The 12,788-nt window shown below is 43.4% G+C and overlaps 1 protein-coding gene across 4 annotated transcripts in view; it reads left to right on the top strand.

Moving 5' to 3' along the window:
• Nucleotides 1–12,445, top strand: part of FBXW2 (F-box and WD repeat domain containing 2) — a 32,605-nt gene extending 20,160 nt beyond the window's left edge. For all 4 annotated transcript variants that reach the window (XM_037059163.1, XM_037059160.1, XM_037059162.1 and 1 more), the window contains 3 exons: nt 2,218–2,304; nt 3,180–3,349; nt 7,322–12,445. In XM_037059163.1, coding sequence (XP_036915058.1) covers nt 2,218–2,304; nt 3,180–3,349; nt 7,322–7,610 — 546 coding nt within the window. In that variant the 3' untranslated portion in view covers nt 7,611–12,445. The remainder of the gene's footprint in view (nt 1–2,217; nt 2,305–3,179; nt 3,350–7,321) is intronic.
• Nucleotides 12,446–12,788: the final 343 nt, after the last annotated feature.

Genomic DNA, 12,788 nt, shown 5'->3' with positions numbered 1-12,788 from the left:
TCACTAAGTTCCTTAAGCATCCTTATAACCAGTGTTTTGAACTCTGCGTCTGAGGTTGCTTATCTCCATTTTGTTTAGTTCTTTTTCTGGAGTTTTGATTTGTTCTTTCATTTGGGCCATGTTTCTTTGTCTCCTCATTGTGGCAGCCTCCCTGTGTTTATTTCCATGTATTAGGTAGAGCTGCTTTGACTCCATGTCTTGGCAGTGTGACCTAACGTGGTAGGTGTCCAGCAGGGTCCAACGGCATGGCCTCCCCTATCACCCAGGCTGGGTACTCAAGGTGGGCCCTTCATGTGGGCTGGGTACACCCTCCTCTTGTAGTTGATCCTTGGTTGCTGTTGGCAGATCCATGGGAGGAATTTACCCAGGCCAGTCAGCTGCAGAGATTGGCTGTGACCACTTATCACCAACCTCTGTCCTCCATGAAGGATCAGTCTTGAAGGGTCAGGGTGGTGGTGCTCCAATGTGGTCTGTAGCTGTCCACTGGGTGCGCTGGCCCTGGGGTTTCCTGGGTGGTACAGGCCAAGGTCAGCCCCTACCTGTGTTTTGCCCAAGGCCACCCAGCTATAAACTATCTGAGGTGGCTACTACTTATGCTGGGCTTGGATATTCCCAGGGGAAGCCACGCTGTGAATCTAGGCTGGCTGCTGCTAATGCCTGGCCCGGGCTCACTGAGGCCAGCTGTTGCTTGTTTGATTGGATTTAGGAAGTTGTGAAGCATAAGCCAAGACCATCTATTCATATGAAAAAGCAGCTTGGCTGGGCCCATGAATTGGGTGGGGTGGCGTCTCTCGGGATCTCCTAGGCTGGTCAAACATTGTTAGTCTCAGATATGGCACCAGCTTGCCAGCTCTGTGGGAGGAGGGTTTAGAAAAGAGACAGTGGCCTCTGCTTTCCTCGATGCTGGAAATTTTAGTTTCTCCTTGTATACCAGTGGTACCATTCAGCTGCTGCCCCAGTGCTGCAGCTCAGAGGGAGTGAGTCTGAGTAGGTGATTCAGTGTGTGGGTTCTTTAAGAGGAACTGTTTCGGGCTCCAAGCAGTTTCTTCCATTGACCCAGTCCCCACTGGTTTTTGCAGCCAGGAGTTGTGGAGACCTACCTCCTTGGCACTGAAACCCTGGGCTGGGGAGCCTGGTGTGGGGCTGGGAGTCCTCACTCCTAAGATTTCCCTCTTGAATTTTTACCCACCACATGTGGGTGAGGGACCAGCCTGTTCTGCACCTGTGCCCCTCCTATCAATCTGCACGGATATGGTTTCTTTAATTCCATAGTTGTCAGACTTCTATTCAACTCGATCTCTGATGGTTGTGAGTGATGGTTGTTCCATATTTTAGTTGTAATTTTGATGTGGTTGTGGGAGGAGGTGAGCCATATCTGCCTCTACACCATTGTCTTTACTAGAAGTCTCTCCTCATTCCCTAATTTATTATTTATTTACTCATTTATTTTTAAAGATGGTATTTAAAATAATTTAAATAATACTTAAAGATTGTAATAAAAATTGTATTATTTTTAAAGATTGTATTCACTTTTAGAGAAGAGGGGAAGGGAGGGAGAAAGAGAGAGAGAAACATCAGTGTGCACGAAACATCAATCAGTTTCCTGTTGCATGTCCCTAACTGGGGACCTGGCCTGCAACCCAGGCATGTGCCTTAGCTGGTAATCAATCCCAGCAACCTTTGGTTCACAGGCCAGCGCTTAATCCACTGAGCCACACCAGCCAGGACTCATCCCCTATTTTAAAAATGAGGAAACTGAGAAAGAGGCTAGATGGTCTTGTCCAAGGTTACCAAGTCAATGTATGGCAGATTCTGGTCCTAATAAATCTAGTGCCTTTTCCTTTATAATGCACATGCTTATGAAAGCAGATGATTTGAATCTACTTCTATGACTATGGGCTTTTTCTTTCCTGTTCTTCACATTTTCTATAAAGTAACATTTTGTAATTTTTAAAATTGGTCCTAATGTTTGCTTTCAGAGTAAAGACAAGATTAAATGCTGCTGACATTAGGCACTTTTAGACCGTACTGATAATTTAGATCTCCTGGTTGTAGTAAAACTCTTACTAGAGGTTAACTGGTCATAGGGTTATAGCTCAGCTTTTTTAGCATATGATATCATTTCAAGCTCTTTTTCATATTTTAAGTTTGTTTAAAAAAACATATAGGAGTAGCATTAAAAGGATCTTTCTATAACATGGGTGTTTATATTTCTAGGTGGTTTTGCAGAAGTGCAAAGTCAAGTCTCTCTTACACAGCCCTGGAGACTACATCCTCTTAAGTGCAGACAAGTATGAGATCAAGGTAAAGTTTTTTCTCTATTAGTTTGCCTCATCAAAGAAAAATTGGCAAATATAAGAACATTAAAATTAAATTAAAATGAAAATTTCAAGGTAGGTAGGAATGTTATTTAAGCCATCTTAAACCCATTGGTGAGAGAAACATGCATTATCTCTATGTTCTGGCAGTTTCTAACCCTGATTTTTAAATGAAGAATAGAAAATCCATGGAAAATCATCTTCAGTGCATTCTTTTTTTTTTTTTTTTTTACCCTCACCCAAAGACATATTTATTGATTTTTAGAGAGAGAGGGGGGGAGTCGGGTGGGAAAAGAAAGACATTGATGTGAGACACGGACGTCATTGAGTTCCTCCTATATGCACCCCGACTGGGGATAAAACCCAAAACCTAGGTATGTGTCCTAACCAGGGGTCAAATTTGTAATCTTTTGGTTTATGAGACAATGCTTTAACCAACTGAACAACCTGCCCAGGGCCGTTCTGTTTTCTGAAGACATGTATCTTTTTACTCTCTTCAATTCTTAGGTCTAACTATGAAAATATAAACATTCACTTGTAGAAGAATTTAAAAAATTGCAAAAAGTTAGCAGAGCACTCTTAATACTTTTTTAGTTCCGCTTTTACATTGTTTCATGTGGCAGGCATTATCACCTTCATTGTGGAAACTGATGTTCAGAGAGGTTAAGTATTTTATCCAAGACAGCACAGCACATACATGCAGCATCAGAGTTTGAACCCATGCCTCTCAACTCTAAACCCTGTGGTCTTTCCAGTTTACCTCAGTTGGTTTCTGAACTCAGGAAATAAAAACCACATTAAGGACAAGATTTTCTAGGGTGATATGATCTGTCATGTTTCCTGATTTTCTTTTATTTGTAGATTTGGCCAATCGGGAGAGAAATCAACTGCAAGTGCTTAAAAACATTGTCTGTCTCTGAGGATAGAAGTATCTGCCTGCAGCCAAGACTTCATTTTGATGGCAAATACATTGTCTGTAGTTCAGCACTGGGCCTCTACCAGTGGGACTTTGCCAGTTATGATATTCTCAGGTAGAGTTTCTTTGGACCTTTATTTTTGACAGTTCATTGCAGCCCACCCTTTCTTCCTCCCTCCCTCCCTCCCTTCCTCCCTCCCTTCCTCCCTTCCTTCCTAACCTCCCTCCCTTCCTTCCTCCCTTCCTTCCTTTCCTCCCCTTTCTCTTTCCTTCCCTCCGTCCATCTCAGTTTAATGGTAAAGACAAGGGTAAATATTGGATAAACCAGTCACTAACTTGCTTTTGGGAAATCTTTATGTCAGTTATAAATAGGATAGTACCCTGAAAACTTAGCATATAAAAATGATTTAGAGGCATAATTAGGAAGGGTTATATGCTAGAACCTTGAGAGTCTATTACCTAATCCCTTCCCTTACTCTGAGTCACTTCCTCCTTTTGAATTAAACATGCTTATCTGGAAAATGGGGGTTTTGGATGAAAGATCTTTTATATCTCCTCTAGTTCTAATATTTTAATTTCTACTTCCTAGTTAGTTGAAATTATTCATTGAAGGATTGAGTGGCCTTCTGCTGACTAGTAGAAAGATGGGCATGTAGAGAAAACTAGACTTGTAGGTTTATGTCTAGAGAAATAGATAAGAAAAGGTCCATGGACAAATAATTTGTGATTTCCTTCATACCATAGCTCCCTTGGAGATCGGCAGTGTCTAATAGCACATTGGAGGCTAATGGGAGCCAGGACCTTATGGTGATTAAGAGAACTTGCTTTGGTGACAAACAAATTTTGGTTTAAGACCTAATGCCATCTCTGATGAGCTTTGTGGAAGTATGTAACTTTGTTAACCTCTCTGGCTCAATTTCTCACCTATGAAGATTAAATGGAATGCCTGTAATGAGGACCTAGCATAGGACCTGGCACATATTTATTTCTAAAAGTTCCGAGGAACCCTACATAAAGAAACCTGTGTGGATTTGTTTCACCTCCTGCACCCAACATGCATAGTGCACGACCTTCCCCCCGTTTTTTGAGGAACACTCATTTGCTAACAGCTCACCAAAGTAGTGTTCCACAGCACGGTGGCTTGGGGAAGTGCAGAAAATTGAACGTTGTCTTTGTTGTTCTTTATTCATGACTGTTTGAAGTCAGCTTGTATGGAATCTGACCATACTAGCCAACAGGACTGTGGTGGACCCTGTCCCTCTGCTCACAAAGGTACAATCCCATTTATGTCTTCCTGGAGTCATACCTGCGTTTCTAATCAATTATGTTTCTAAGCTATCTATGCTGTAAGGGAAAAAAGAGCAGAACAGATCCTGGAAAATGTTAGTTCAAACTTTTCATCTTATAAATGTGGAGACTGAGGCTGAGAGAGCATAGGGGCATTGCTCAACATCCCACAGCACACCTTTGTCTAGGACCCCCCACCTCCCCATCCATCTATCCATTTATCTAGTGATCCATCGCTGGATCATCCAGCAAGCTTGTGCTTAAGATACCGGCAGGCCAGAGAGAAGGACCTTTTGAAAGAACTTAATACTTTTCAAAGAAAAAAATTCATGTAGTCACCACAGGGAAATCAATGTTTTACAGTTTAGTATTATTTATGTTTTGAATTAAAATTTGCAAGGGAATGCTGCAAAGATGAGGTAAAATAGAGATAGCATAGTCTTTTTTTGTGCTTAGAGTCTGTAAAGGCTTTAATTTGATTCTTTCTCATGTATGCTGCTTACTCAGAGTATACAGTATAGAGAGTCCAGAGTTCTGGCTGAAAGTTCTCTTAGGTTTTGGTATTTGGATCCACTAGTTTCAAGCAATAAATTTACAAGATTGTTTATTGCTAGGAAATGGCTAGGGTCGGATTTTTCTTTGAAAGGGGGCTATTTTATCTATTGCTTCCCCCCACCCCACCCCACCCCAAACACAAAGAAATCAACTTCTTTTGAAATCTGTGTAAAATTCTATGGCTCAAGTTGCTAATACCAGGCAGGGGCTACTTACTCTTTGAAGCTAATTGAGAAGAAGCATAGTACAAATGGCAGATGGCAGCATATTGCTTAAGCCATCTAAGATGCAGTTATTTGCTCTAGGTTATGTGAGTAGAGCAGGCAGGGTCATTTAGGTTCAAGGGCCTAGACTGCACCACAGGGGTGTCCTTTTATGGCTCTCTAAGGTCGTCAACAGAGGCTGCTGTGAGCTTGTCAGGACCTGAATTCTGTTCTGCAGTATATTCATGCTTCAGTATTAGGAGTCAGCTCACCTTTACCAGGCTAAAGTCCTAATCTCTGGCCACCCATTTTCTAAGTTTCTGATTATTTCCTGCTTTGCATCTATGAGGTGGGACTTAACTAGACTTTCTGTTTCTCCCAGTTTCTTTTGGATCTCTTGTAGGAATTTTTATTTGCCTGTGATCATTGCACCATTGCTGCAGTCATTAGCAGATATTTGTCGAGTACCTACCTATGTGTTGGGCATTATGATGTATCTTGGGAACCAGCAGAGATACTTACCAAACTCGTGGAAATTACTAGCCAGCAGAAGGGAAGACTGACCTTAAACAGCTAATTGCAAACAGATGTTTTAATGGTTGGGCTAAGAGCAGCATAGTATTGGGTACTTTGAGATCCCAGGTAGATTGAGGAGTAAGGGAAAGATTCTTTGAGGAAGTGGTGTGGGCTGAGTATTTGCATTAACTCTGTGCTGGGGACATGCAATGAGCATTGTAGACTGAAAGAGCAGTCTCTTCAAGGCTGGGAGACTGAAGGAACTGGTGCATTTGAGGAACTAAAAGAAAACCAGTGTGGTGAGTTCAGTAGAGAGCCGTAGAAGGGTTTAAAAATTTAAACGAGATGGATTAGATTTTAGTGTGAGGTTAACTGATTGAAAGGGGCCAAGAGCATAGATGTGGAGAGACAAATTGAAAACTCTTGGCAGTAATGCAGGTGAAAGATGATGTCTTAGATCAAAATCATAGCAATTCAGATGGTAGTAAATAAATTAGGGAAAATTTAGGGGTGAAATCAATAGATCTTGGTGATTGAATTTGTGGTTTGAATAAAGGAGGAACATTGGATGGTTGCCCTGTTTCCTAGCTTGAGCAAGTGGGTGAATGAGCAACCGAGGAGACAAAGAAGAGAAAGACAGGTTTGACTGACGAGTTCAGTTTTGGACAGGTTGAGTGTGAGAAACATGTCTTCACTGGGAAGTCCCCTCCCTTTCTGGTATCGTACTGAAATCTGCTGCTGTGCACCTCTCTCCACGCTGGAGCTAGTTCTCTCTTTCAGAGTTGTAATCTCTCCGTTTATCTAGATCTCTCCCATTTTGACCTTTGTTGTTGACATTTTGGGAACTGTGAACCTGAGAAGGTTAAAGTTGTTCTTCAAACTTCCCCAGTTTTCGCTAACAAATTCTTGTGAATCTGTTATTAATGAATGTTTCTAGATTATTTGGGAGACTTTTAATATTTTCAGTCTCTACTGTTTTAGAGGGAAACCTATACATGTTTGCTACCTGCTGAGAGCAGCACTTAAGTCACTTGGTTCTCATTCTTTGTTCAGGAGGTTCCCCTAGGTCAATGTTCTGGGATCTCATAAATCTTTCCACCTAGTAGGAAGAGTTGGGTCTTACATTCTAGTTCTGTCTGGTAATCAACTAGTTGTGAATCTGTAGCCAAATTGTTTACCCTTGCTGGGCTTCAGTCTTTACATCTTGTAAAAGAAATGTTAAATGAGATAATCTGTAAGGTCCTTGCCTGCTTTGATGGGCATTTTGTGCTTTTATAACTGTTCATCAAATACTGCCTTTCTCTTCACATGCCTGTGTTGTCGTATTATTATAGATTCTCCTCCCCTGCCCCTGTTTGAAAGTAGGCTGAACTTCTTGTCTCCATTTTCCTTTTTATCAAAAACTTTTAAGTCTCTAAATTTGCTTGAATTTTGTATGGCTTTTTGATGTCTCCAGAGAAGATTACAGTAGCATAAACAAAAGCAGAGTTGCCTTCCGGTTCATGTTACTACTCTCATTCTTGTAGGGTCATCAAGACTCCTGAGATACCAAACTTGGCCTTGCTTGGTTTTGGAGAAGTCTTTGCCCTGCTGTTTGACAACCGCTACCTGTATATCATGGACTTGCGGACAGAGAGCCTGATTAGCCGCTGGCCCCTGCCAGAGTACAGGAAATCAAAGAGAGGCTCAAGCTTTCTGGCAGGCGAAGCTTCCTGGCTGAATGGACTGGATGGGCACAATGACACAGGCTTGGTCTTTGCCACCAGCATGCCTGACCACAGTATTCACCTGGTGTTGTGGAAGGAGCACGGCTGACGCCACGAGCCGCTGCTGCTGGCTGACTTTGGGTGCCTGGGCTGCGGGTTTTGAGTGCAACCTCTGTGGCGGCCGACTGCATGAACCAAAGTTCTCACTTAATGGTATCATCACGCAGTGCACAATCATTTATCTCTGTTTGCCAGGGGGCCAGGGCTCTGGGTGGGGGAGGGCTCGTTTTACTGGCAGCATGCCAAGGGGGCACACCATTGACTTCACTTGTACGGGGTTGTGTTGGTCGGGATAAGAGGATGCATTTTGGGTTCATCTTTCTTGAATATTGGTTTTAAGTAAAGAAAGTCAAATGATTTATTAATCTGCTAATTGGTTGCCTATAAAAACACATTCATTCTATTATTAAAGCTTTTTACCATCGCCTTTTTTTCTTTTAAAGTTGAAGCAAAGGTGCTATGATGTTTTACAGTAACTTTTCTCACATGGGGCTTTGCTTTTATAACAAGCAGTGTTACGAAGACCACCAAGTCCTGTGACATTCAGAAACTCTCCACCAAACACCAGTTCTAAGGAAAGTCTGTCTTCTAGTACAGACCCAGTTCTATAAATTGTTTGTAATGTATTCTAATTCCCAGTTCTTGGCAGAGTCAAGGCCAGCCACGTCTTGAGGTGTGAGGAAGTTGTGTAGTTCTTGTGTCCATCTGGGGCTAGCTGGTCCTCGGTCTCCCACAGCATAGGTGACTGCACAGAGGTGACATGGTGCGGCGGTAGGAGCACTGAGGTGGAAGGTTGGATGGGCTGTTACCTAGGAACCCTGCGACCTCAGACGCGTCACGCCCCTGGCCCTGACTTCTCTCTCTACACAGCTAGTTGTTAAGCTAAGTGGTTTGTAAGATTCTTTCTGGTCCTGTGTCTGCTGTTTTGGACATCTGCTGATGTCCAAAAGTTGGTATTTTTGTTTTGTCTGATTACTGATTCATTGTTTCTTTGGGATTGGAGATAATATATAAATGAAATCATTGACACAAAGTTGTCATCTGTAAGGAAACCAAATACATGAAAAAGGTGGCTGAAAGGAGAATGTAGAAAATGCGCGTCCTCCACTGAGGATGTGGAAATGATTGGTGGAAGCAGTGTGGGTAGGAGTTGTGGTTCTGTGGAGAGGCCGTGTGTTGTGGAAAGATGATACTTGACCCTAATTTTCCCTCTTAACTTGATGTGTGGCCTCAGGCAGGTTTGCTTTCTGTCCTTGGGCCCTCTGTTTTTAAATCTTCACAGTGAAGGAATTGCCCTTAATTAGGATTCACAAACCCACGTGCCCAGGGGAGTTAGGCAGATGACAGAAAGGGGAAGCATGCTGGGTGGGACTGCTGAACCGCAGAGGGCTCAGAACGGGGTAGGTAGGTACTCAGCTCTAAGCCTTAGGCGGAAACGAGCCCCGTCCGGCGTTGGCAGGTCTTCAGGTTTTTCAGGAGGAACAGAATTTTGTTTGAAATTCCCTGATTTAAAAATGTTGACAACTAATTGAAGATAATTTAGAATACAGTGGGCTAAACCAGTCATGTCTGTGGGCTGCCAGCTGGTTTTCTCCACCCCCTCATTGCTGTAAAGTGAAAGAATGCTATGTGATTCAGCAGTGGAAATGTTTTAACAAATCTGGCCATTCATCTGTCCCTTTGTGTTACAGGGGAGTGGGGGGAGGGGGCATGCTCCATTCACAGACAGGAAAGTAGTTTAAAGATGAACATAAGAACCAGACCCTCAGTGAGAGCCTCTGCCTGGCTTGCTGACCGTGATGCAAAGCATATCCATTCTAGGTGGGAAAAGGGATTCCCAGCAGAGCTGAGACTGCTACAAATTCTGCAGCGTGTACACAGTTCTCCCGGGATCTGCATTCGCAAGAGCCCGGCAATGAACCGACTGCTATGAAGTTTAGAAAATTGATGGTTTCAAGGACAGGCTTAGTTAATATCCATGGTGACACTAAAGAAATTAAGTAAAAGAACAGTATCTTCCTCCATTCCCTAAATCCATCTCATACTGAGTTCTGTGTATAAACTCTGCTTGGTCCTCCAAGAAATGGAACCCGAATTACAGCTGGAATCTATTTGGCAGGAGCCTCAGGAGGCTTGGGGCAGTGATGAGGGTAAATGACTTTTTCCTTCTTGTGCAGCCTAAACAAATAACAGGTTACTGTTTCTGTGACCATCCCTACTCCCGACTCACTTTGCGATTATTCAGTAGATTCAAAGAGCGAGTCATTTATAATAGCCTTTGTGGGGGGATGTGTTTTGGAAATGACGTACCTGAAACTTGTATGGTGTATCCCACTTCCCGTTTCTGGTGCGAAATGTGCGTTAACCATAGTGGCGCTGAGTACGACAGATTGTGGCAGCAGTCCTGAAGGCTGGGGCTGGAGTCCTACTTTGATTCCCCCCCACAGCAGCCTTCACAGCACCAGAGCATTTTATTTAATTGCCTTGTAGTTGCTAGATGTGGCCATACCGTTGCCAGCTTTTATAAGAATGGACTACTAACTCATCCTTTAAAAAAATGAAGCAGATTGGGGAGTCAGCACAAGTGGCCAGGGTGTAGTTGCCCGGTGTACTTACATTGAGCTGGGGGCCGTCTTCTCCAGACACTGACGTCTGCTTCCTTAGCTCAGAGGTGAGGGTCAGGGTTTGCCTCTTCTCTTGTGACTGTTCTCATCTCTGAAAAATTCTTAAGTTACAGGCAGATGACTCCATCCTTGCGTGTATTGGATATCTTGAATGACACTGAGTTTGGTGGACTCAAGGGCATCTCCCAGGGCCATAAAGGTGCAGAACAACCCAGGCCCTGGGGTGAGGGGTCCTGGACAGCTGGGTGTAAGGTTTTTAGCAGACTTTCTTCCCATTTCAGTGGAAGCTACCATATTTTGCCATGTATAATGTGCATTTTTTTCCCAAAATTTTGAGGAAAAAATAAGGATGTGCATTATACGTTGGTAGTACTCATTCTATATCTATATAAATGTTAATTCTTGTATTTATGCTTATGCATTACAAAATGTAACTCTAGAAATCAATAATGATATCCGTGTGCAAAATAATACCCTGGGATACAATAATCAGTTTTGTTCTTAAAAGTTAATTAATAACAAAATTAAAAATGAAAGATTTTTTCCCCTCAAAGTTTGGACCAAAAATATGCTTGCGCATTATACACGGGAGCACATTATACACAGCGAAACACAATAGTCTCCTCCAGCCCTGCTGTGTGAAGTAGTCAGTGCTGTCAAAACTAGTCCTAACCCTACTTTCAGACCTAGGAGAGAAGTACGAAGAAAGACCCTCTAGGGAGGGGCTCAACTTGGAAGGAGCTCTGCAGGAAGGTTCCCATGTTTGGATAGCTTCTCATCAATGGAAGGTGAGCATACTGTGTTACATTTTAAGGTTTGCACTTCATTTTTCAAAGTTTAAAGATTACTCTCTTCTGGCCATTGTAAATGCTTTTTATAAAATGTGAATGACGATTATGTGATCATTCTAGTATTTGCTCTTGGGAGAATGATTTCTGCTCTGAATTTGTAAAATGGGGAGAAAAAATATGTTTGGAAACAGTATTATTTAAACATGAAGAAATTGTTTCTGTCCGATTAAGCATTTTACCCAGAGTAGCTGAGGATGGTGGAATCTGGCTTTAACACACTGCTTTGGCCAAACCCAGCCAGCTAGCTCCTTGCAGCTGTGCTCATGTGCCCTGGCTGCTTGGGAGCCTAGAGGTGTGTCTTCCCACCATCACTTCCAGCTTTCCGGGCCTCCTCTGGGCCTCTTGCCTTTGCTGCAGGGAAGTGTGCAGAATCAGCTGCTCCAGGATGCAGCCCGGGGCAGGGCACACTGTCACCTTTGCCTTTAGGGACACGGAGTTGGCAGGATAGGGGAGAAGCCCCTTTAGGTCTGTCCCCTTGAGAGAGCCTTTGTATCTGGTTCTGCTGGTTCTTGCCAGGACATGTAAGACATTGCTGAGAGTTAGTCCCCAGATGAAGTGTCTGATGAAAGGATAGGCTGGCACTCTTGACAGAAATGCCCACCAGCTGTCTTTGGCAGTGTCTCTGACCAGAGGTTCCCCATGCCCACTCTAGGATAAACTGAACTTTTTTCAGGATAAATCCTCAAATTGATGACTGGATAGTCTCGCACCATTCCCGTCAGCCTGATCAGGCTGAAGGCTCATGCTCCCTGCAGAAAGGTGTTTTGCAGTCAGTCTTACCGTGTTCTCCAGTCCTCTCCAGAGAGCGAGTTCGTTGGTTAGTGTCACATTCCTGACCAGTGTAGACCCACTTCGTTACTGTAGCTTAAAGGATCAGCTGGTTCTGCTAGTCAGGGGTGTGCTCAGATAAAAAGGTGGTTTTGCATATTTAAACTAGGCAAATTATTCAGATGACACAAACTCAACAGTGTTTTGGAGTCCCTATACCCAGATTGTGAACCAGACGTATTTCACTAAGGCTCAGGTTGAAATCCACCCAGGCTGGTTTCCAGTCCAACATCTACAGCCACGTGGTCGCATTCATCAACTCGCATTTCACTAATTCGATGTATGTTGTGATCTAGGGGGGAGATGAGGTGAAGTTTATATTCGAACTGTCTGTAGGGTGGGGGCGGGGGTGTAGGGCTTGCTTCAACAAATTGTGGAGTGATTGTGGTACAAGGTCTCTGTTAAGACGAGCCGTTCTCATGCATCATAGGACTTTCTTTTACCCATGAGTAATCGTGCTAACTATAAGTCATTTATATCTATACATTAAAACAGGTTCCTCAATTAGGCAACATTTGGTTAGCCAAGCCCAAGTTATTGTTTGTACTTGAAAGTAATAAATCTGCATTTCCTTAAAAATACATTCTGTAGTTAAGATTATTTTCTTGGGGACTTCTGTCAAGATGGAGGCATAGGTGGAAACACTGTGCCTTCTCCCACAACCAAGTTTGAATACAACAAAAGTTTTGGAGAACTGGGACACACCCAAAGACCAGAAAACGGAATTATACGGAAGTCCGACAGCTACGAACCTTTCAACGGGAACGGTAAGAGAGGCGGAGCCAGCAGCGGAGCTAGGTCGGGCAGGACAGATCCCCCGACCTAGGCACGCAGGCAGCCTGGAACCAGTCGGGGTGTGGGGCAGACTGACCAAGGTCACACATTCACGCACAGTGAGACAGACCACACAGGCCCCAGGGGGCG

Source organism: Sturnira hondurensis, unplaced genomic scaffold (assembly GCF_014824575.4).
Source record: "Sturnira hondurensis isolate 20B ecotype Veracruz unplaced genomic scaffold, ASM1482457v3 Scaffold0010448, whole genome shotgun sequence".
NCBI lineage: Eukaryota > Metazoa > Chordata > Mammalia > Chiroptera > Phyllostomidae > Sturnira > Sturnira hondurensis.
The sequence above is the reverse complement of the archived record's forward strand: the minus strand, read 5'-3'. Positions and strand labels throughout refer to the sequence as shown.